The following is a 21,414-nucleotide window of genomic DNA, read 5'->3' on the forward strand; positions in this document are numbered from 1 at the left end:
TGTGTTTGAGTGTCTTTCGTAAGTTAGAACCCCTCAATCTTTGAGCCAAAGATAGAAGTCTGGACGGTGAAAAATCTCATTTGGAAGATTTTCTCAACTTCTTCCTGTATTTTGTGTAAAGGCTTTTTTTCTGCTGAAACAGGTTCTACCAGATACGAGCGGGGATGAAGGTCTCGCCTCGGGTGCCACATCGGTTGACAGTAGCAACACAAAACAGCTCAGGTGAGTGGAAATGCCGTTCGCTGTGCAAAGGCACCATCAGACTTTCCCAGAATCCTCTATTTCCTCTGCAGGTCACGTCCTAATCTGAAACTCTTACAACCTGCTAAACTGCACAGTGGTTCAGTGAGATGAAGGACTTTGGTGGATTATTTTGCTCCTCACTGGTCTCTTCCGTTATGGTTTAATGCTGATAAAGTTCTTCTCATGTACAGCTAGACGTTAAAGCATGATCAGGTGTGGACCGTGGCGTGTTTAAACACGGTGAGCATTCCTGCTTCATGCAGGACTGAGTGTGAGGAATCATCACAGAGGACTTCAGCATTTTTCTCTGAATTACACACATTTGGTTCCTTTGCAGCTTGAAAACAGTAATCTGTGATCATGACTCTACCGTGAAGGAGGAAAACATTTGCTCACCTCTGTGCGTCTGTCTGCTTTTGCCTTTAGCAGACTTAACTAATATGTTTATATGGATTCGAAATCACTTTGACCTTTGCATCCATATGAAGACGTGGAAAAGATTTCTCTGACAGAGTCCAGATTCTGGTTTGATTCAAACCTGAAAACATTTCTGCATTTAAATGAAGATGAACATGTTGTTTCATCTTCTTAAAATCTTAAAGGTGAAACATTTTGCAGCACAAACAGCTGTAAACATCTGGCTAAATAAAAGCTACATTCTAATGTCATCGTTCACTTTCAGTTTGATAATTTTCTTTGTTTTTATGGAAAGCAAAGAAAAAATAAACCAGAAAAAGAAGTCATTATTTGATGAGATTATGATCTGTTTTATTTATTGTAATTTATGTATTTAGTTTTGCTGTTATTCAACTGCAAACAAAATCTAACTTACAGTCATAAGACAAATTTAGCTCATGAGAATAAAGTGTGTGTGTGTGTCGGGTGAATTGGAAAACAGAGTATAATTATTTTAGAGGAATTTCATCCGTTGGTCATCTGAAACACAGCACTTGTTACGTCTGGAGATAACTGAAGGTCGCAGAAGCAGCTTTGAATAAAAATTTCAAGAACAGCTATTGTGTCTCAGTTTAATCCTACAGCTAACAGGTGAAGCGGTAAATTCTGGTGAGTTTAAGGAAGAATCCAGCTCAGGTAAACTGAAGTTGTCTGTTAACTGAGGAGGCTTTAAATGTGTAGACTTTTTTTTATTCATTGTCATCTTTATATTGATTTAATGCAGGTTATTCTCAAAAGTACCAGCATATCTGTTGCTAGTGATCTGTAGGCTTCAAGAACTGTCAACATGCTGTCATAACTGCCCTTATAATATGTGCAAACCTGTATGGGGCACGCAGGTGTCTGCAAAAATATCAAGGTGGAACACCGCTCAGTGAGCCCAGGGAGAGAAAAAGCTAATCATGGACTGTTTGGACATGCTGCAGGTGTTTGGGTTGTCCCGGCCATAGAGGGTCATAGAGAGGAGTGGCTGCACCTTAAGGGGGGTGCAGGCGTGTCTTGCAGTTCCCTTGAGGGTCGTGCGGCTATCTCCAGGGACATCATTAAAAGGGATCATCCCGTTGTTGGAAGTGTATTGTGAAGTACTTTTAAGGTTGATATAAGTATCACACATTTTTTTAACCCTTGTGCTATCTTAGATGACCCCACCCTTACATTGACGTGTTCTCCCTACCATGACAAAGGTGGATAAAGGTGGAAAGATTTCATGTAATCCATGGACACCAGTGAAGATCACAAATCATTGAAGAAAAAAGGCTCAGAGCACTGTCTAGTGGGTCTAGATGACCCAACTCCCAATGTTAAAGTGCCTAGGATAGCACAAGGGTTAACGGGCGATGCTGTTGTACGGTGCCCTTTACGCAGCACTCCAGTCTCAGCATGCCCAAATGCTGAGACTGAAGTGCCCATAAAATGCCTGTAGGACCCCTGTAGAATGTTTACACAAACCACGTCCTTCTTGTCTAATTCCCTTGTTTCTAACGGACGCTCCCTGAAGAAAAAATGAAAGATCCATGCAGCCAGCCTGCATCTCATCCCCTTCACCCTTACTTAACCCAAAGCGAACTTGATTTTTCCTTGCAGGCCACCTGAATGTCCCCTAAACATTTGCCTATTTTCCACCTGCTGACATCCCGTGTCCACCTGTGAGGGCAGTTGTGGCAAATTAAGGCATTGGGGCACCGTATGACAGCATCACCCACATGTCAGAATTCCGTGCAACTTCCATCACAGCATTGAGAATACTTCACAATACAATGATACATTCCATTTTCATGATATCCCTTGAGTTGGCTGTATGAGCCTCAAGGAAACTGCAAGACACACCTGTGCTCCTCTTGAGATGCGGCCCAAAAACATGCAGCACCTGTTCAAGCAGACCCCCGCATGGGTGCATGTAACTGTAGATTTTCCCTCAACCTGCATGCAAGACTCTGGATCACATTTGATTCGCTGACATTAAGGAACTCTGCAGTAGTGAAATCGTTTCCTCGTCGTCTTTTTGTCTTTAGGAGGCTTCATCCCCCCACCCCACCCCACCCCTGCAGCTCATTTCACAAGGTCACCACGGCTGAAACCTCAAAATCAATGCAGCAACCAGCTCTCTGGTCAGGCAGAGAAATGTTTTTATCACTAACAAAACACACACTGACTCACACTTATGAAATAATCTCTGCATGTGCGGTGCTGCAGAGCGTTGTGCTGCAGAGCGTTGTCCTGACATTTCCCTCCTCTGTGCCCTTCACGGGTTTTTTATGGATCCTGTCAGCTCACACTGAAGAAATGAATTTCTGGTATTAAGATTTTATGCTGATCAGGGAGACATTTATACAGACTTTCTTTTTAGTAATACTTAAAACAAACACACAGACACATAAATACATATACAAGCATACTCACAACACAAACACACACATGGCGACAAGCTTATCATCACAAATTTTCTATGTGAATTATTAGATTCCAGTTTTATTGAGCTTTTTTCTTTCTGGATCGCTTTAAGTTAAAATAGATCATATTTGAGTATTTGATCTTTCTTCATACTATTATAATTTTGTCTTTAACTTACATCAATGAAGACTTTTTTCTTTTGGAAGGAAATTCCCTTCCTGATATTTTCACCTCTGGACTCATTACTGTCCACCTCGAGAGTTTCTTCTGAAAGCACTAAAAACAAAGTGCTGATAAAGTAATCAATCGACCTGATTGTTGCTTCAACTCCTAACAAAGTTAATTCCCAGAAAACATGCAGAGTAATTATGCTGAGCAGAAAGACAGCAGTGGATTTGCAGAAGAAGGAAGTGACTCTGTGACACGTCCTCCAAGTCGTGGCCATGTCCTGCTGTCTGGGGGGGGCTTTAAGCTACAAGCAGTGAGGATGTTTTTTGAAAAGGTGGCCTGCAGGGAGGAAAAAATCTGAATGATGCAGAAAAGAGCAGAGCAGCAGGGGATAGCATGGACCTCTGAGGGCGCCCAGCTGGACATCAGCTTTCCAGTCGCCATGGTAATTGCACCGTAGCACAGAGTGCACATGCAGCGACCGTGTCACCTGCCAAGGCAGTGGAAACTCCACAGGCCACGTTTCTACAACATGTATCCAGAAACAGTTCATCAGCTTCCTGATGCTAAAACATGTTTAGTTTCAGCGACATGTTTGTGTTCTCTTTTATGAGAGACTTTTATGGGAACTCTGATTCTCTTAAGAATGCAGCCGGTTTGAATCTAACAGAAGATGTCTCCTGGAGCAGACAGTGGTTACCTTAAAGCAGCTTTCTGAGATCAGAAACAGGGAACATTTGAATCATTTTAAAGCATTGATCTGCTTTTAGATGACAGCACGAAGCCATCTCCTATTCCTGTCCCATCGGTTTGAGGCCAAACATACAGACTAGAAAATATACATTACTGACTCCTTGCACAGACTGTGCAAGGAGTCAGTTAGTCCTGTTCACTCGATAACTACATGCTCCTTGCTGTAGTCTGACTGCTAGAAATGAGGATATTAGACAATCAGATTGCAGTTTGCGTGGACATCCTACAGGCACTCAAATATGGCATGCACATCCCGTGTGTGCAGCATTTGCAAGCGGTAAGTCAGGAACCAGTACCTTACTAACGACAGCATGTCATAAGTGTGTGCAACTTATATTTTCCTTTAATACTTCATTAGACACCTACCGCATACACAACAATGCTATGTTCCATTTTCGATGAGGGGGCTGCACGAGCTTCAAGGGAACTGAAAGACACACCTGTGCTCCCCTGAAGATGTAGCTTCTTCCTATTTCTGACCCTCCACGGGCCAGAACGACCCAAAGCGGCGCAGCGCCCTCACGGGTCAACCCCTGTATGGGTGGATGTGTATCAGGGATCCTGGACTGCACGGTGGTGCAGTAGTTAGCGCTTCCACCTCTCAGCGAGAAGGCCCTGGTTTAAATCCCAGCTAGATCCTCTCTGTGTGGAATTTTTTATGTTCTCTCCATGCGTGTGTGGGTTCCTCTCACAGTCGTAAAACATGCTTGTTCCCTCTAAATCACCCCTAGGAGACTGTGTGTGTGTGTGATTGTGGGTCCCTGTGACGGGCTGGGGACCTGTGGGTGTACCCTGCCTGTGCCCAAAAGTAGCCGGGTTAGACTCTGGAAATTGACTCTGAAAGGGATAAAGCACGTAAAGAAAATAGACGGATGGATGGATAAGACATCTTGTGGATAGTACTACTACTAATAATATTACTCCTCTTTCTAGTTATCCTAAAACCACCTCTTGGGTATCTTTAGCTGCTGGTGTGCAGACGAAGAACCTGCAGCTCCCGCCTCTTGGTTGGCTCCCTGAGCTGCAGGGTCCATTCCTTCTGGTGGTTTTGAAAATGTTTTCTAGTTTCTGCTTCTTATTTATCAGGTTTGTTTTAACAGGAGATCTCTGGGGGGTCTTAAGGACCTTTAGCTGTTCCTAAGGTTAAATCACTCCTGATGCAGATTGTGCTCTTGTTCTTCAGGTTTTGGGGGGTAAAGGGGCTGAGGATTGGACTATGCTTTTTATTTAAGTTTATCCTGTTTGAACAGATACAAAATATTCAGAAAATACAGACTCAATCGTTTATCCATGTGGCCAAACCCCTAAAGGGTCTAATCTGCCCTTAACCGCACACACAGCTGAGCTTCAGATGGGCATCGTGGTGGTTCTGTCTGAAAGCAAACTGAAGCTCTCTTCTTCAATGTGCTGTCAGGTGTTTGATGCAAACACTGACTGTTGGTTTCCACGGAAATGTCTGTTCATTTCCTGCTGGTTACTGGCTCCACATTTGCCCTTTTTTGATGTCAACCCCCACCCCACCCCCCAGTACCTGTTAGAATTTGAAAAGTAGAGCAGGTGAAACCCCACAGAGGCCAACTCAAAGTTAAAGACGAGCATGAAACAAACCTGACCTGCTAGCTTGAGATAAAGGCAGATTTCATCTGAAAGCATGGGTGAACTCTTTATCCATGGCTTCAAACTGGATTGTGCGTCATGTTTTGGTACCACATATGTTCCTGCAGTGTTTGACAGCACAGAGCAGCACCGCTCACTGAACCTTTGTGTGGTTTCCTCATCAGGAGAGTGCAGCTTCAGCTCAGCAGGGGTTTACGATGGCACGGTTTTCAGCCGGATATTCCAGATCCTCTACAGAAATGAGGAGATTGCTGTGAACGACTGCATGATCTTCAAAGTCCACCTCCTGCTGGATGGAGAGAGGGTGAGTCGTCCCACAGACACACTTTCAAATGGACACAAAAAGCAGGGAAAAAAGGCCGCCGCCGCCGCCGCCGCCGCCATGCCCTTTGGCAGCTGGATCAAAAGCTGAATCGAGATTCTCTCAGATTTCTGATGAATGACATTTGAATATTTGTGTTTCTATGCATTAGAGCATATTAAATAGATATTTATGGATTTATTTTATGCGACTCTTTTCAACTTAGTCCTAGAACTGTGACATCACAGAAAAACTGAAGCCCAGTACTTCCATTTCAAATATTTTGGATTGCAATAAAGTAGTCACATTAAATAGGCATAGAATGCAGCGAAAATAGTGTAAATCCATTTTCATACAAAATGTGTTTTTATTTGTTTATTTTGTAATAAAAAAAATACAAAAAAAGTTTAATTTTTTTAAACAGCAAACTACTTAAAAATCCATTTTGATATTCTGTTAACCCTTTAACACTGCTCTTGGACCCGTCTTTTGAGGTGGTCTTGGTTCATTTTCAATCGGACTGAGTTCCAGTTCGCTCTGGGTTTTCCTCAGTCTGAGTCGGTTTTGTGTTCAGAGTGCAACAACTTGACCAAAACGGCCACCGGAGCCGGGCATTATGGGTAGCAGAGCAACAACCAGACTAAACAACTCATTGAAATGTGGTGGGATGAATGCAGGCTCATTAAAACAACTTTTAACGTGATACACATCACTTCTCACACGGTTTTCCTTACAAAATATGTCAGAAACACTTATCAGCGTACCTTCATAGCCGCCATCTCCTCGGCAACCGTCTTGCAGCATGTCTTCACCCGACCAAAGTAAAAATAGTTGAGCCTGACGTTAATACAGACGTTGAAAATTGGTCAGCGAAATATAAAGTTTAAACAAGTAAACTATACTGACAAGGAACCAAAGTGCAGAACCTCCATAATTTGGGCCTCTCATTGCTTTTAGTTGTGTTTGCGTTTTGTTAACAAGCTTCGGTTCAAAACAGGTTGGTTGTTGACGCAAGTCTGAATCGGACCAAACGCAAGGTGAACTTGCTCTGGACCAACAGATTTTTCTAGTCTTGATACACCCTTGAACTATTTACACCATCAACATAATTCCAGCAGGATGCATTAAAGTCACCTATGTGTTGCTCACAGAGCCGTTCTCTGGAGACTGAAATGAAGCAGCAGCTTGCTCACAGACCTGCAGGGGGCACATCATGCTAGAACCATTGTTGGGGCTGAAAAAGTTGGATTTCATGTAAATAAGGCTCCTGAACTGAATATCCGTCGATGTAATGGAGTTCTTTTGAAATGATAAGATCTATGCGTCTCCATGTAAACCTGCTGCAGAACTGTCGCTGAGCTCCTGACTTCCCTTCAGCTCAAACGAGCAGATGTTCGAATCTTCAATTGTGCTTGATCCTTGGCAGTCCACGGCGGTGGACTGAGGCCGGGAGATGTCAGAGATTTCCTTTTGATTAGGCTGAATGTGGAGGATGAGGTGTCGAAACAGACCTGAAGCCCCTGAAGGCTTTTCTCATTAACCTCCTGGATTTTATCTTGAAGCAGCAGACTAAAATAGTGCTTATCTCCCTGTGGGCCTGGATGTGTGCTTCATCTGAACACCAGCCCTGTGAAGACTCCCACATTCACTGTGTCCTCACATTTATTATTAGAAAATCTCAAAGAAAAGAGTTGAAAAGAGTTGCGACTTGACCACAGCGGCTCTTCTTTGACAGCTTCATTCCAGCTTTGGTTTCCTAATTTATTCTGTTTTTATTCATGTGACACTTTGAACATGAAAGTTTCATTTGCGAAAAAGAAGCCCCTGCAGAAAAAGCATGCTTACTCCACAGATTTGCTCCTTTGACTCACCTCAATAACAGGAGAAGATGAGTCACATCATGTTGAGACTCCTGCTTCTGCTCATGCAGTGTTTCCTGTTTGACCTGAGGCCAAACCCCAAAGGAGAAGCACAGCAATGGCTGGACATGAACTAGTCTGCAGCCAAACGAAAAGGTTTTTGATGAAAGAAAAGTATCTCATCCTCTGTGAGAGCTGAAGACCATATTTTCTAAGATTAAGACTTAAGTATACACATCAGCAGAAGATAGTGTTCATGATGGTTCAAAGCGCGTGGTCCCATCCAGATGTGAAGCAGTTTCCCAGCCAACAGTTACTTCCTTCTGATCAGAATTCATGTTTGTCTGAAGAAACTTTGGGTTAAACTTTATTCCAGAACTCACTAAAAAGCTAAAAAAGCCGTTTTTCCTGATGAAGACCTTTGGGGCCTCATGCACAAAGCGTATGGCTCCTAGTCAACTTCAGCTGGTCCCTCCCACATCCATGGGCATAGAGTCCAGGGGGTATTCCAGAAAGCAGGTTATGCTAGCTCCCACGGTAAGTTTGAGGCTTATTTCAGTTCCAGAAATGGAGGTATGTTTCAGGGTATGTCAAGTTACCATAGCAACTCATGCTCTGAACATAACCTGGTCTGGAGCAGGTTTAGTTGAAGGTTAGTTTGTTTTCATAGAGGTGAAGCAGCATGGCGTGTCCATTTAAAGATGATTTAGTGGATGAAGAAGCTCAGATAATACTTTTTCCACCGTGAGAGGGTGATAAGACCACATATGGATGTTGGAAAAATAAACTTTTTTACATTGTTGATCTAACTTAAATATTTGCTTCAGTTAAGATAATTAAAAATCATTTTTTTGTTAAGTCAGTTTAAAAATAACACGTAGTTTTCAGACAGTTATTTTACTTTCATTCAAATTAATTCAATTTAGTAGGTGTAACTTTGGTGCTGCTGTTAGATCGGCACTGCAGGGGATTGTGGGATACCATTCCCTTTGCCTGTCTGGACGGATCTGGGTTTAAGTGTGGGTTTTTGACCAAATGTGTTTAGTTGTTTAGCTGTTTTACTGTGTTTCACCATGTTTTGCCGAGTTATTTTGTCCTACTATGCTTACGTCTCTGCACCATGAGTGAGAGGGAAGGAGAGGATGATGAGTTTATGTAGCACCCCTGCTTCCATAAATGACAATGTTGGAAAATTCCTAACTGAATGTATGCTCTATGTGTTAATATAATGGTCTTTGTATTGTTATAAAAATGAGTATATCTGCCAGCTCAAACTTAGACATATGAGAGTTCAAGAATTATAATTAATTAAGATGGGAAAAATATTGATTGAATTGGAGTAATGTGACATTTAGTTGGATAAATACATAAATTTGATTTGTATAAACAGTTACTGAATTTTATAGACGTAAGAAATTAGGTTGAATAAATTTAACTCAATTACTTGTTACCAATAGAAGTAATTCATTTATGTTGGCAAAATTGGATGTTATAAATATATATATATATATATATATATGCCTCACAAGGAAAATGGAAAAAAATATCAGAAACTCGTGCGTTTACTTTGTCAGTTTTTCTACTACAAGCAGAAACTCTTTTTGCGGATGCAGCCGTGTTACTTTTTTGATGAGCGTATAATCTTCATACGCCGTCATTAAAATCTCAGACTCCGTCTCACTGAAGTGTAGCGCTTTCTTTTTTCTCCACCCGTTTCCAGGGTGACTCCGGAAATCGGTGATCCATTGAGAATGTCTTTATGTACCACCTGTGCACGTGCATTAACCCAGGGTTACCAAGTCGAACATAATTACGCCAACTCATATCCGGTCGTTTGGAACCGACATACCCAGAGTAAGCAAGTTCAGGCAGATTTCAGCCAGAGTTCAGGCTTAAAGTCAGGCTAGTTTAAACATGCTTCCTGGAATACCCCCTCGCTCCAGATCTTGAGGGCACACTATGTTTGTTTTTTTTTGTTTTTTTCCCAAAGATCCATCCCCGGCCTCTTATTGGTGGCGGAATCCAAGTCCAGGTAATTAATTACAAACTGGACAAAAATATCAAAGGAACCATCAGAAGCTTCTGGAAACTTTAAAGAGGCTGCTCCTCCTGCAGCAGCTGATTATCTGCCCCTAAACCAGCTTTAGCTCCTTTTCTGTCCAAAGTATTTGCTCTGTTACACATTACATCAAATGTAATGAGTCAATTTACAAATAAAAACAAAACAAAGAACGAAAACGGTTTGTCCTCTAGTAAAGCTCTACATTTGCAGTATGATGTTTCACAGATGTGACAACCATAAAACACATCTTAAACATTTGTTTTCTATTTCAGGTGTTTTATATTATTCATAAAAGGTTAAAGCACATGTTGTCTAATGCTGTTTGGTTGCTGTTCAGTGGGGAAGTGCTTGAAGTGTACAAATTGTACACAAATTCTTGCTACTGAACAGTGAAGTTTTCCAGATTCTTGGATTTCTTCCAGATCATCAAGTGGAAATGAAATCTGTGTCCAAACCAACAAGTAAACTAGAATGAATGTCAAATCCATTCACATGTTAGTTTCCTAAAGTTTAGTCCACTGTTGTTTTTCCACAAACAATCCAAAGGGAAGATTCTTAGAACATTCTAGACACTGGATGGTCACATGACTTTATTCAAAGTCTGTCCACACATTGGACTGGAATGATGGACTGATCAGTTTTAATGACATCACGTGTGTGTGTGTCTGCTGTGAGGCACTTGCCATTTTTATGTTATAGTAAAATAAATCTACCATGTCTCAATCTAAATTATATTTTCCAAGATCGATATAATCGATTTATCTAACTTTGAAATGTTTTAATGCTATAGGTTAATTTGATTAACAACTCGTTTCACGCAGATCAATAGCTTTGACGCATAAATATATATTCGTCAATTAAGTCGATCAACTGTTATATTCCTAGAAATGATATATGAAAATAGTACCATTAACATGAACCCAAGGCAGTGTTGCATTTTCCTGAATGGCTTCAGATTCTCTGCAGACACATTTCCACTCCAGTCGTCTTGTCATGTATTTTCAAAGCAACCCCAGTGGTATTTTAACTTCGATTACTGTATGCCATTTTTAGCCCAAACCAAAAACCTGTTTCGTTTTCTAGGACATAGTTTATGCAGAGGACCAGGAGTTCATTTGAAATTCCCCTTCGACTTGTGGGCGGGACTAGTGGCACAGAGTAAGCCTGCCCCTGGTTACATACATCCTTCTGTTTATGTTCTCCCCTGCTAGCTTCCAGCCCCTCACAACCCCAAGTAAACATTAGCGGTGCAACAAAAATGTTGATCAATATTGGGTCTATCCAGTCATACAGTTTAGATCCAGATTCCAGCTCAGACCAGAAACACAAAGACGTTCATGGATCCATTTGTCTGACAGTGGATGATCAGAATGGAGCAGAGCAGGGGGGTATTCCAGAAAGCATGTTTAAACTAGCCTGACTTTAATCCTGAACTACTTACTACTACTACTGAACTACTTACTCTGGGTATGTCGGTTCCAAAAGACCGGATATGAGTTGGCGTAATTACGCTCGACTTGGTAACCCTGGGTTAATGCTCGTGCACGGCAAGTACATAAAGACATTCTCAATGGATTGCCGATTTCCCGAGTCACCATGGAAACGTGTGGAGAAAAATAGAGAGCGCGACACTTGAGACGGAAGTGAGACGGAGTCTGAGCTTTTAATGACGGCGTATAAAGATTATACGTCCATCAAAAAAGTAATACGGCTGCATCATCAAAAGAAAGAGTTTCTGCTTGTAGTAGAAGAACAGACGAAGTAAACGCACGAGTTTCTGATCTTATTTCCATTTTCCTTGCGACGCATATATATAACGTATCCAATTTTGCCAACTTACCATAAATGAATAACTTTTATTGGTAACAAGTAATTGAGTTAAATTTATTCAACCTAATTTCTTACGTCTATAAAACTCAATAATTGTTTATACAACTCCAAGTTACATATTTATCTAACTAAATATCATATTACTCCAATTCAATTAATATTTTTCCATCTTAATTAATTATATTTCTTGAACTCTCATATGTCTAAGTTTGAGCCGGCAGATATACTCATTTTTATAAAAATAAGAAATGTAACGCTAAACACAAAATGCATAGAACCAGTTTAGGATTTTCCGTCATTATGATTTTGACATATGACCGTAGGGGTGCTATATAAACTCATCATCCTCTCCTTCCCTCTCACTTATGGTGCAGAGACATAAGCTTAGTAGGACAAAATAACTCAACAAAACAGGGTAAAACACAGTAAAACAGCTACAACTAAACACATTTGGACAAAAACCTACACTTAAACCCAAATCCGTCCAGACAGGCAAAGGTAATGGTATCCCACAATCCCTTGCGGTGCCGATCTAACAGCAGCACCAAAGTTAAACCTACTTAATTGAATTAATTTGAATGAAAGTAAAATAACTGTCTGAAAACTACGTGTTATTTTTAAGCTGACTTAACTAAAAAAATGATTTATCTTAACTGAAGCAAATAATTAATTTAGATCAAAGCAAAAAAGTTCATCTTTCCAACATCCTTATGTGGTCTTATCACCCTCTCATGGTGGAATAAGTATTATCTGAGCTTCTTCATCCACTAAATCATCTTCAAATGGACACGCCATGCTGCTTCACCTCTCTGAAAACAAACTAACCTTCAACTAAACCTGCTCCAGACCAGGTTACATATATGAAACATACCTCCATTTCTGGAACAGAAAGCTGAGGTTATCAACTTCCTTAGCCTCAAACTTACCGTGGGAGCTAGCATAACCTGCTTTCTGGAATACCCCCCAGGTAAGCAGTATAACCTACTGTGTTAGTAAAACCCAACATAAGATGTCCGTGCACGGATGATGATGCCAGGTCTGAAGAGCTTAAAATAATGAATTCCATAATCTCTACAAAACAACCAAAACTAAGAAATGGTTCCATTGACATGAGCCCTTCATGATTATGAAGGCCTGTGAATCTAAAGGTATTTTGGACACAAAGCATAACTTCTTCATTGCTCAAACACATTAGGTCAAACTCCAACAGTGTAGAATCCCAGATTTAATCAGCAGTGAGAATGATAGTAAAAATGTATACATTCCTTCAACAGGACATCTATTAAAAACACCATTTTCATTGAAGTGGGTCTTTAATGGTTCGGCTGAAGAACTCCACTGCAGTTAGAATCCAAATGAATTTGGTTATGTTTTTAATTCAAGGCTGTGGAGATAACCATTTGGATGTTTGTCTCTGTAACCTATCATGAAAATGTTCTGCTCTTTGGTAGGTGGAGGAAGCCTTCAGTGAGGTGGACTTTCAGCTAAAGCTGGATCTCCATTTCACCGACAGTGAACAGCAGTAAGTTCAAACTAAAAGTGCAAATGTGTGTCTTTGTACGCATACAGAAAGTCCAACATGTCCACAGCTGCGCTGTAGTCCTGTTTGTTTTCAGTGTGTCTGTATGGAACCTTTGGATTTGGGATCATGCAGCGTTGAATGTGGTCCATCTGTGCTCCTCACAGCTCTGCAGCTGCTGCTGGTGCACAAACAGCTGCCTCACAGACTCTGTTGGCTCTTTGAGGACTGTTGCACTCACTGCCTGTGAGGACACTTGGTTAGAGAGGAAATAAGCTAATCGGATCAGCAGCCTCAGCAAAATGATTAAGTCTCCTTCATTGTTGGCTGAATACCTTAATTGAGTTTGAATGATTCTAATTCCAGCCTGGAATCTGTGAGGAACAGCGTAAACAAGCTTTGTCGTGTTAAAGTAAAACAATCTGCTCACATTTTCAAATGCAGAAATAAGCAAAAAACATCACCAAGAGAAATCCTCAGCGGAATTTTTCTTTTTACTGCCTCTTCATTTAAACCAGGGCTGCCCACACCTCTTTGGCATTCAAGCTACTTTTGAGATGACAAACTCCAAAAGATCTACCCATATATGTCTCAAAATACTATTAATATATGTAGTATTTTGAGTCTTAAATATTATGTTTATGCACTAATAATTTGAAAACTAAACCATAAGAGTACACACATCTTTGTGAGGAGATAACTTTGTTTTGTGTGTTAATATTATTTCTGTAGTAATTCATAATTAGAACAGATAAGACATTTTTTTCCTAAAATAGAAAGCAGCTACAATCGCGTTTCATGCTCTGCTGTAAACCGTGTTATGGGGGGGGGGTCGCATGACAACTCTAAAGCACGGCTGGCTTAACCACTGTGGAGCAAACGGCGGCCTCTGCTCCATGGGCACAGCTCGAAAAAGCACGTGCTTCAGGGCAGCACTGCTGCTTGAGTGGGGTCAGATCTCCATGGCGGAAACCGTGGAGCTGGCCGCAGGCGCCGTGGGCCTCTCGCTCCCGATTGAGGAGGCTCGTGGGGCGACCTGGGCGTCCTCTCAGCTGGAAACCCGACACGCAGCAGGGCTGATAAGGACCTTCCGATTTGCAGAAAGCGCTGTGCAATTAAACATGCATGTGCAGGATGTTTGATTGGCCACTTCTCTGTGTGGATGAGGATTCGCTGACGGATTTCATTTGTAATATATTTTAATTTTATTTTATTTATTTTTTGGTGGCCTGTGATCTATCGTCACATCATTCCATGTAATGAGCATCCCTGATTTAAATAGAATGACTCCATAGATAAGACAAACTGTCGTTCATGAAAAAAAGAAGGCTTTCTAGTGCACTCTATAGTGTAGAAAATATTGTACCTTCTTCAGAGTTGTTATGATAACATGTGGTGCTGTTGCAGTGAAAACATGCAAAATAAAAAAAAGCTGATTAACAACAATAAAGAAAACTCCTAAATCTTGGTTCTGGTGCATCTGAAACCATGTTCTTCTTCTCTGACAGGCTGGCAGACATCACCACGGTTCCCTTGATCAGCACTCGGACCCTCGGCCTCCACTTCCACCCTCGAAAAGGCCTCCACCATCACATTCCAGTCATGTTCGACTATTTCCACCTGTCGGTCATTTCTGTCTCCATCCACGCCTCACTGGTTGCCTTACATCAGCCGCTAATCAGGTAGAGTATGAAGCAGCTTCAGCCCAACAACTGATTGACCAAAACACCAAAGAAGATTTTCCTCTTTTTAGTCTCATTCACACACAAGCATCAAATCAAATTCACAAAATAATATTCAAAAGCTATCAGAAAGAATCAAAACATCTAAAATGTTACGTTAGATCTTCCCATAAATGAATCTTTTTATTTTTATTTGGAATTTGAACTGGGCTTCACTGCAGCAGATCCTTTGTTCACAAACACACAGGTCTCAGCGCTGAAGCTAGAAATGATGCAAGTGATAAGAAATGAACTGGAAGAAGTTTTTAGATGATTTTCTAAGTTAGATACAAATTCAGTTTGACTAGATGCTTTTTTTCTCAAACTGATGAAGAATTCAGATCATTCCACTCCATAAAAGCAGTTTGCTCTTGATATTCAGGACTGATTAGAACATTAGCAACGGCCTCTAAGCTTATCCATCTTTCTTCAGACACACCGACACACACTGGATTTGACCCTGACTGTGTCCTTCCTCCTTCTCCCAGCTTTGCTCGGACAGGGAAAGGCTCTTGGCTGGGAAAAGGCTCTCCGGAGAGCGCCAGCGACCCATCTGCTGTGTCTGTGGAGAATCTCATGTTTGGAGCGGGTTACTGCAAGCCTGCCATTTCTGAGGTTTGTCTGAATAGCACAGCCGTCCTGCTCTCAGAGGAAACCCCTTTGTTTCCCGCTAAATGCCGTGGAATGACATAAAATGTCATTTTTAACACGGATTCTGGTTCTTTCTGTCCGTCAGTAGGAGTCAGCTCGGCGGTTAGACCTTTTTAATTGATGAGAGCTCACAGATGATCATGTCCTCATCTTGGCACGTTGGCTGCAGGCATCTGTGGACATTAGAAATGACGTCTGTTGGTGTCAAATCTTTGGCAATGTGGCTGACATGGACAGGTGCACAATGCAGAGAAAATTACCTAAATAATTCCATCACAGGCATCATTGAGATTTATGTACATGGTTTAAATCTAAGCCTCATCTTTTTTACATAAACCTACCGCTGCTCTGAGCCTTAGCTGTGCAGTTTGTTATTAATAGAGCTCAAATGAGGCATCATGAGGTTAGCTGTGTAGTCACTGCTCTCATTGTGTCTCAAAACACTACAAGTTAGAAGCTCTGGCTCAGAATAACCGATGCGCACTCAAAATATTAATTATGTGGATGATTTACCATCCGAAAAGACACCAGCCTAAAGTCAGACAGCAAAACAATAAATATACCAATAATGAGCAAAAGAGAAGCAAACATAAATGCAAAAGGTGTGAATGTTTTCCTTGCAAGTAAAAGCAGTTCTAAGTCCTGGTGTTAGCGGTTAGCCTAGCTCTTTTTCTAGCATTAGCTGTCTGGCTGTAAAGGTGAATGTCTGTGTCTCTGCTGCATGGCTTCAGTCTGTAACCTTTAAATGCCGTTTAGACAACTGTGACAAAGCAACAGAAGTTTCTCTAAAGTGGTATCCTTCATTACTGTTTACAGATACGGACAACATTAGCTCATGTAAATCAAATCCTAACAGAGATGCGGCTGTTCAGATGGAGGATATTGATGCCTGAGAATCTAAAGTAACAGCTATAAACTTTTCTTTGAGCGTTCAGATTCCTCTTCAGGTGTAACAACAAGGAAAGAGGAAACAGACTTCCAGTGAAGTTCAGTTCACCCTCCATGCTCTTATTTTGAAGGGTAACCCTACAGTAAACAGGAGTTAGTCACAGCCAGCAGTGGACCACATTATTAGTTGTATTTAAAGAGTCAGCTGTCAGACGAGGGTACTTCTGTGCTGCTGCAGGTTTAGTTGGCTGAAAAGGATGACATTCCCACCCTAACTGCTGACTACTGAAAACTATATAGAGCCCGGAATTTTCAAAGCAATTTGGACATCATGCTCACTACTTTTTTTTAACGGCGAACATGATGTTGTAGGTACCATAACCGTTCCCAGGACCCCTACATCGTCACCAATTTCACAAAGTTAAAATGTAATTGATATGAGCGTTTTGCAATGATGATTTCTGAGTCCATTGTTTGCTGAAGATAAAACATTGGTGCTTTATTGAAAAAATACATTTAAATACATCTTTTGGGCAAAAATTCTTCCGACGCAATGCATTGTGGTCTACATTTGCCGATCTAGTGAGCATCGATGCACACTGGTTTTCACAGAGACTTCGGGGAAATTTCTAAGGCACTCGATTTTGGAATTGTGGATTCGGACAGCACTACAAAATGGTGAATGCATCTAGGTCACTATGTAGTGAGTAGAAAGGGAATTTGGACAAAACCCCAGTCATCCTTTCATTAGCTTTCAGGCTTTTAGCTTGTAAGCCAGCTCCACGTTGTTCTAAAAAACAGGCTCGTATGAGGTTTATCTTAAGGTAAAAATAAAGGAAAAGAAAGACGTGAGGTCTTAACGTAAAACAGGAGCTGACACTGGTTTGTTGTTTTTGACAAACCAGGAGAAAAAATGGATTTTGCTGCAGTTACAGTCTAATAATGTGCTCAGTCTGCCTGTCCTCTGAAACGTGCTGTTAATTCTCCCATAAATCATTCATCTGAATGTGTTGCAGGTTCCCCCCCCCCCCCCCCCCATCTCTTTTATGACAGACATCTGTCAGGTTACAGCGGACGTCACAGTCAGCACTGTAAATTCTAATGAGCCCCCCGACCTCCCCACCGCCGCCGTCCTCGCTCCACCTCTGGGTTTTTACTACGACCCCCGGCTGGGCACTTTAATAAGCTCTGCATTAAGCGAAGCAGGAGGGTTGCGTTTGATCCCAGTAATGAGTTCTGCTCACAAACGCCACGTAGCACAAAGCTGCAGGTGAAACAGCTTTACTTACCTGCAGCTGCCTTTCAGCCTCAGCACTTTGCCACTTAACGCTGACCCATTTCCCTAAGTGTTTGCGAGGAAAAAGAACAGCGTGTTTCACCTTTTGTTTATTTGCTTGGTAGGGAAGAAAGCTGAAACGAGAGAAAATGTCTTTGCAGCGGTCGTGTCTGGATTTACCTGAACAGCCCAGACATTAAGAAGCCAAGAAAGCAGCCTGGCCTTGAGGATAATGACTAGTTCATTCAGAAAAATAGCTATTTCTCTCACAGACTGATGCTCCAGCCCTCCATAAACCTGAAGAGAATTATGAAAGTAAAAATACAGATGTTCCTTCCTGGTCTGGGTACAGTGTCCTGCTGCGATTACAGAGCAAGCATACATATGATGACAGGGCGGCAACGCCACACGCTTGAGGCAAATGACTGTACATCATCAGTTACTCCTGCACTGCATGCCTCTCTGGTCCCTGATCCACAGCAGCTCTTGACAAAACACCAAAGCCATTAGATGTGGACAGATGTTTAAGGGATGAGAAACCACACAGGGAAATTTGACCTGAGTGGACTCAAATAAACAGTAGCACCAAAACTGAGGTCTGTTTCTACCCTGAGATCACACTGTTGAGGGTGTTTACACTGTTAGAGCGCCATCCGCTGGAGTCACAGCTCTATTACAGCTTCTGTAGAATTTAAAACACTTAATTGTTCTACTTTCGCTGCTTTTCTGTCTTTGTTTTGCACATTTTTCACAACTTAATGGTGAAAATAACCAATTAAGTGTCGAAATAAGACAACGATAACCTGAGAAAAGACTAATCTAAAAATCTGTTTTTAAATTTTCTTGTAATTCTTTTGAAAATTACAAACTACAATAAAAATAAACAAAAAGGTCCAATGTGAGAAATGACTACCCCCACTTCCTGAATTATATAAATGATTGAAACTACCTTTTCTTTTGCCTTAGTAAGACCTGATCACTGTCAGAAATGCTGGTCCCATTATGCTGCCATGTGCAGAAATTCAGGAACAGAAGCGGAAAATAGTCTCACAGGCATGTTTCGGTTTGAAAAGTTTCTTATCCTTCAGGTAATTCAAATTCAAATTCAAATTAATTTTTATTTATATAGCACCTTTCATGACAGCAACGGCAGCTCAAGGTGCTGTACATAAAAACAAAATCAAATGCAATAAAATACAATAAGATACATTAAATTAGCCCCACACAATACAATACACAGAGACAAACACCAGTGGAAAATAAATAAATAAACAAAGATAAACCAGAGAAACCAGAGGGCGCCGTCTGCCCTGTCCTCCTATTGGCAGGGGTGTCAGTATAAAACCCAAACACCCCAGCCAAGGGTGAGAAAACACTCGTAAACAGTCTAATAAAATAATTATGTGTTAAAATATCATAAAAAGTATACAAGTAAAATTCTAGATTAAACAGATATGTATATGATAAAATGTCATAAAATACAAAAAATTTTAGATTAAGCAAATAAAATGATAAAATGATGTGATAAAACATCATAAAACATAAAAAGATTGAAGAATAAATATATATGATAAAATGTCATAAAATAGAAAAGTTAAAATATATATATATATATATATATATATATATACATATATAGATTAAACAAGTAAAATGTTAAAATTATGTAGTAAAACATCATAAAACATAAAAAGACATAAAATCTAATTAAAAGCTAATTTAAAAAGGTGTGTCTTTAATTTCTTTTTAAAAACTTCCACATTGGATGAGGCCCTCACATCCTCAGGCAGACTATTCCACAGACGAGGCCCGTAGTATCTAAATGAGGCCTCGCTGTGGTTTTATGTCCTGACCCTGAGGACCTTCAGCAAGCCTGCACCTGAGGACCTAAGGACTCTAGGTGGTTCATACGGTAAAAGCAAGTCTGATATAAAAGAAGGACTAAGACCATGGACACTCTTAAAAACTATTAAAAGAATTTTAAAATCAACCCTGAAGCTGACGACGAGCCAGTGCAAAGATTTTAAGATTGGTGTAATGTGCTGCCTCTTCCTAGTTCTTGTTAAAAGGCGTGCAGCAGAGTTCTGGACTAGCTGCACGCGGTTGATAGTGGTTTTCTTTACACCAGAAAGGAGGGCATTACAATAATCTATCCTTGATGTAATAAAAAAGCATAGATAGTAATAATAAAGCATGGATTAAGATTTCAGCACTGGCTCCAGAGAGAAAGGGTCTCACTCGGGCGATATTCCTTAGATGGTAAAATGCAATCTTGGTTACTTGATTGACGTGTTTTTCAAAGCTAAGATCTGCATCTAAAATCACACCGAGGTTCCTTACTGTATCACATATTTTCATAAAGTGGGTTGACAGATAAAATTGGACCCTATCACTCTCAGCTTCAGAACCGATAACGAAGACTTCAGTCTTGTCCTGATTGAGCCGCAAAAAGTTCTCTCCCATCCACATTTTAATATCTAGAATACAGTTTAAAAGGCTATCCAGGGGTCCAGTGTCATCAGGAGACACAGCTACATACAGTTGAGTGTCATCAGCATAGCTATGAAAGTTAATGCCGTGTCTCCTGATGACATCACCAAGTGGAAGCACGTAAAGATTAAAAAGTGTGGGACCCAGGATGGAGCCTTGAGGCACCCCACAAGTCAGTTTGTGCCTTTCAGATGAGAAATCCTTTAAATTAACAATAAAATCTCTATCTGTGAGGTAGGATTTAAACCAACTAAAAGCTGTCCCAGTAATTCCAACCATGTCATGAGGTCTGTTTAAAAGGATAGAGTGGTCAACTGTGTCAAAGGCTGCACTCAGGTCCAGCAAGACTAAAACAGATAACCGCAGAACCAAGGTGGGATCCATCATCCACACATGCCGTAAACAAACCAAAAAAAAAAACTGAGGAGATCCTTTGCACACCAAACACACCGCGTTCACACCGCGTTCACACCGCGTTCACACCGCGTTCACACCGCGTTTACACCGCGTTCACACCGCGTTCACACCGCGTTCACACCGCGTTCACACCGCGTTCACACCGCGTTCACACCGATCCCCGGAGCAGAGGTGGCCACTTTCAGTGTTAAGTCAACGATACAGACACGATCCGTGCTCCTGCAGACGCAAAGGTCTGAAAGCAGCGTGATTTGAGCGGTGCTGCACGATTTGGGTGACGTGCTGCAGCGAGCCAAAGTTTAAAAATCTAAACTCTGGTGAGGTTGTCGCGTCAACCAATTAGGGGACTCAACTTTGGACTCATGACGTTTTCAGTGACAGCGAGTAGAAATCACATCCAACATAAATAGTGAATCGATCCATAGTTCTCCCTCCATTTCCTTCCAGAAACCCCGCTGTATCTTTCGGAGCCCATCCCAGCTGCTGTTGGGTGAAGGCAGATACAACCTAGACAGTCTGTCACACGGCCAGCTGGAGCGATCTGATCACTATACCGGCTCGTAGGAGGCGAGCTGGCGGCCAAAGAAAGACCCGCTGCAGCATTGAAGAAACTCCTGGCCTTCTAAACCTTATATTTTTCTTATTTTCATCAAGACAATAATTAAAAAAAACGTCCCCTGATTTTATTCTTGTTGTTATTTTTCCCCTCTCGGACTAATGAGGGAAAGCAAGCCTTCAAACTCAGTCAGAGAGAGACGGAAAGACCGTGGAA

At 41.2% G+C, this 21,414-nt stretch overlaps 1 protein-coding gene across 3 annotated transcripts in view; it reads left to right on the plus strand.

Moving 5' to 3' along the window:
* fam135b (family with sequence similarity 135 member B) overlaps window positions 1–21,414 on the plus strand; it is a 44,468-nt gene that overhangs the window by 9,817 nt on the left and 13,237 nt on the right. For all 3 annotated transcript variants that reach the window (XM_011481302.2, XM_020707365.1, XM_020707364.1), the window contains exons 3-7: window positions 143–222; window positions 5,793–5,932; window positions 13,132–13,202; window positions 14,708–14,881; window positions 15,409–15,535. In XM_011481302.2, the coding sequence (XP_011479604.1) occupies window positions 143–222; window positions 5,793–5,932; window positions 13,132–13,202; window positions 14,708–14,881; window positions 15,409–15,535 (592 nt within the window). The remainder of the gene's footprint in view (window positions 1–142; window positions 223–5,792; window positions 5,933–13,131; window positions 13,203–14,707; window positions 14,882–15,408; window positions 15,536–21,414) is intronic.

This window comes from Oryzias latipes, chromosome 11 (assembly GCF_002234675.1).
Source record: "Oryzias latipes chromosome 11, ASM223467v1".
In the NCBI taxonomy this organism is placed as follows: domain Eukaryota; kingdom Metazoa; phylum Chordata; class Actinopteri; order Beloniformes; family Adrianichthyidae; genus Oryzias; species Oryzias latipes.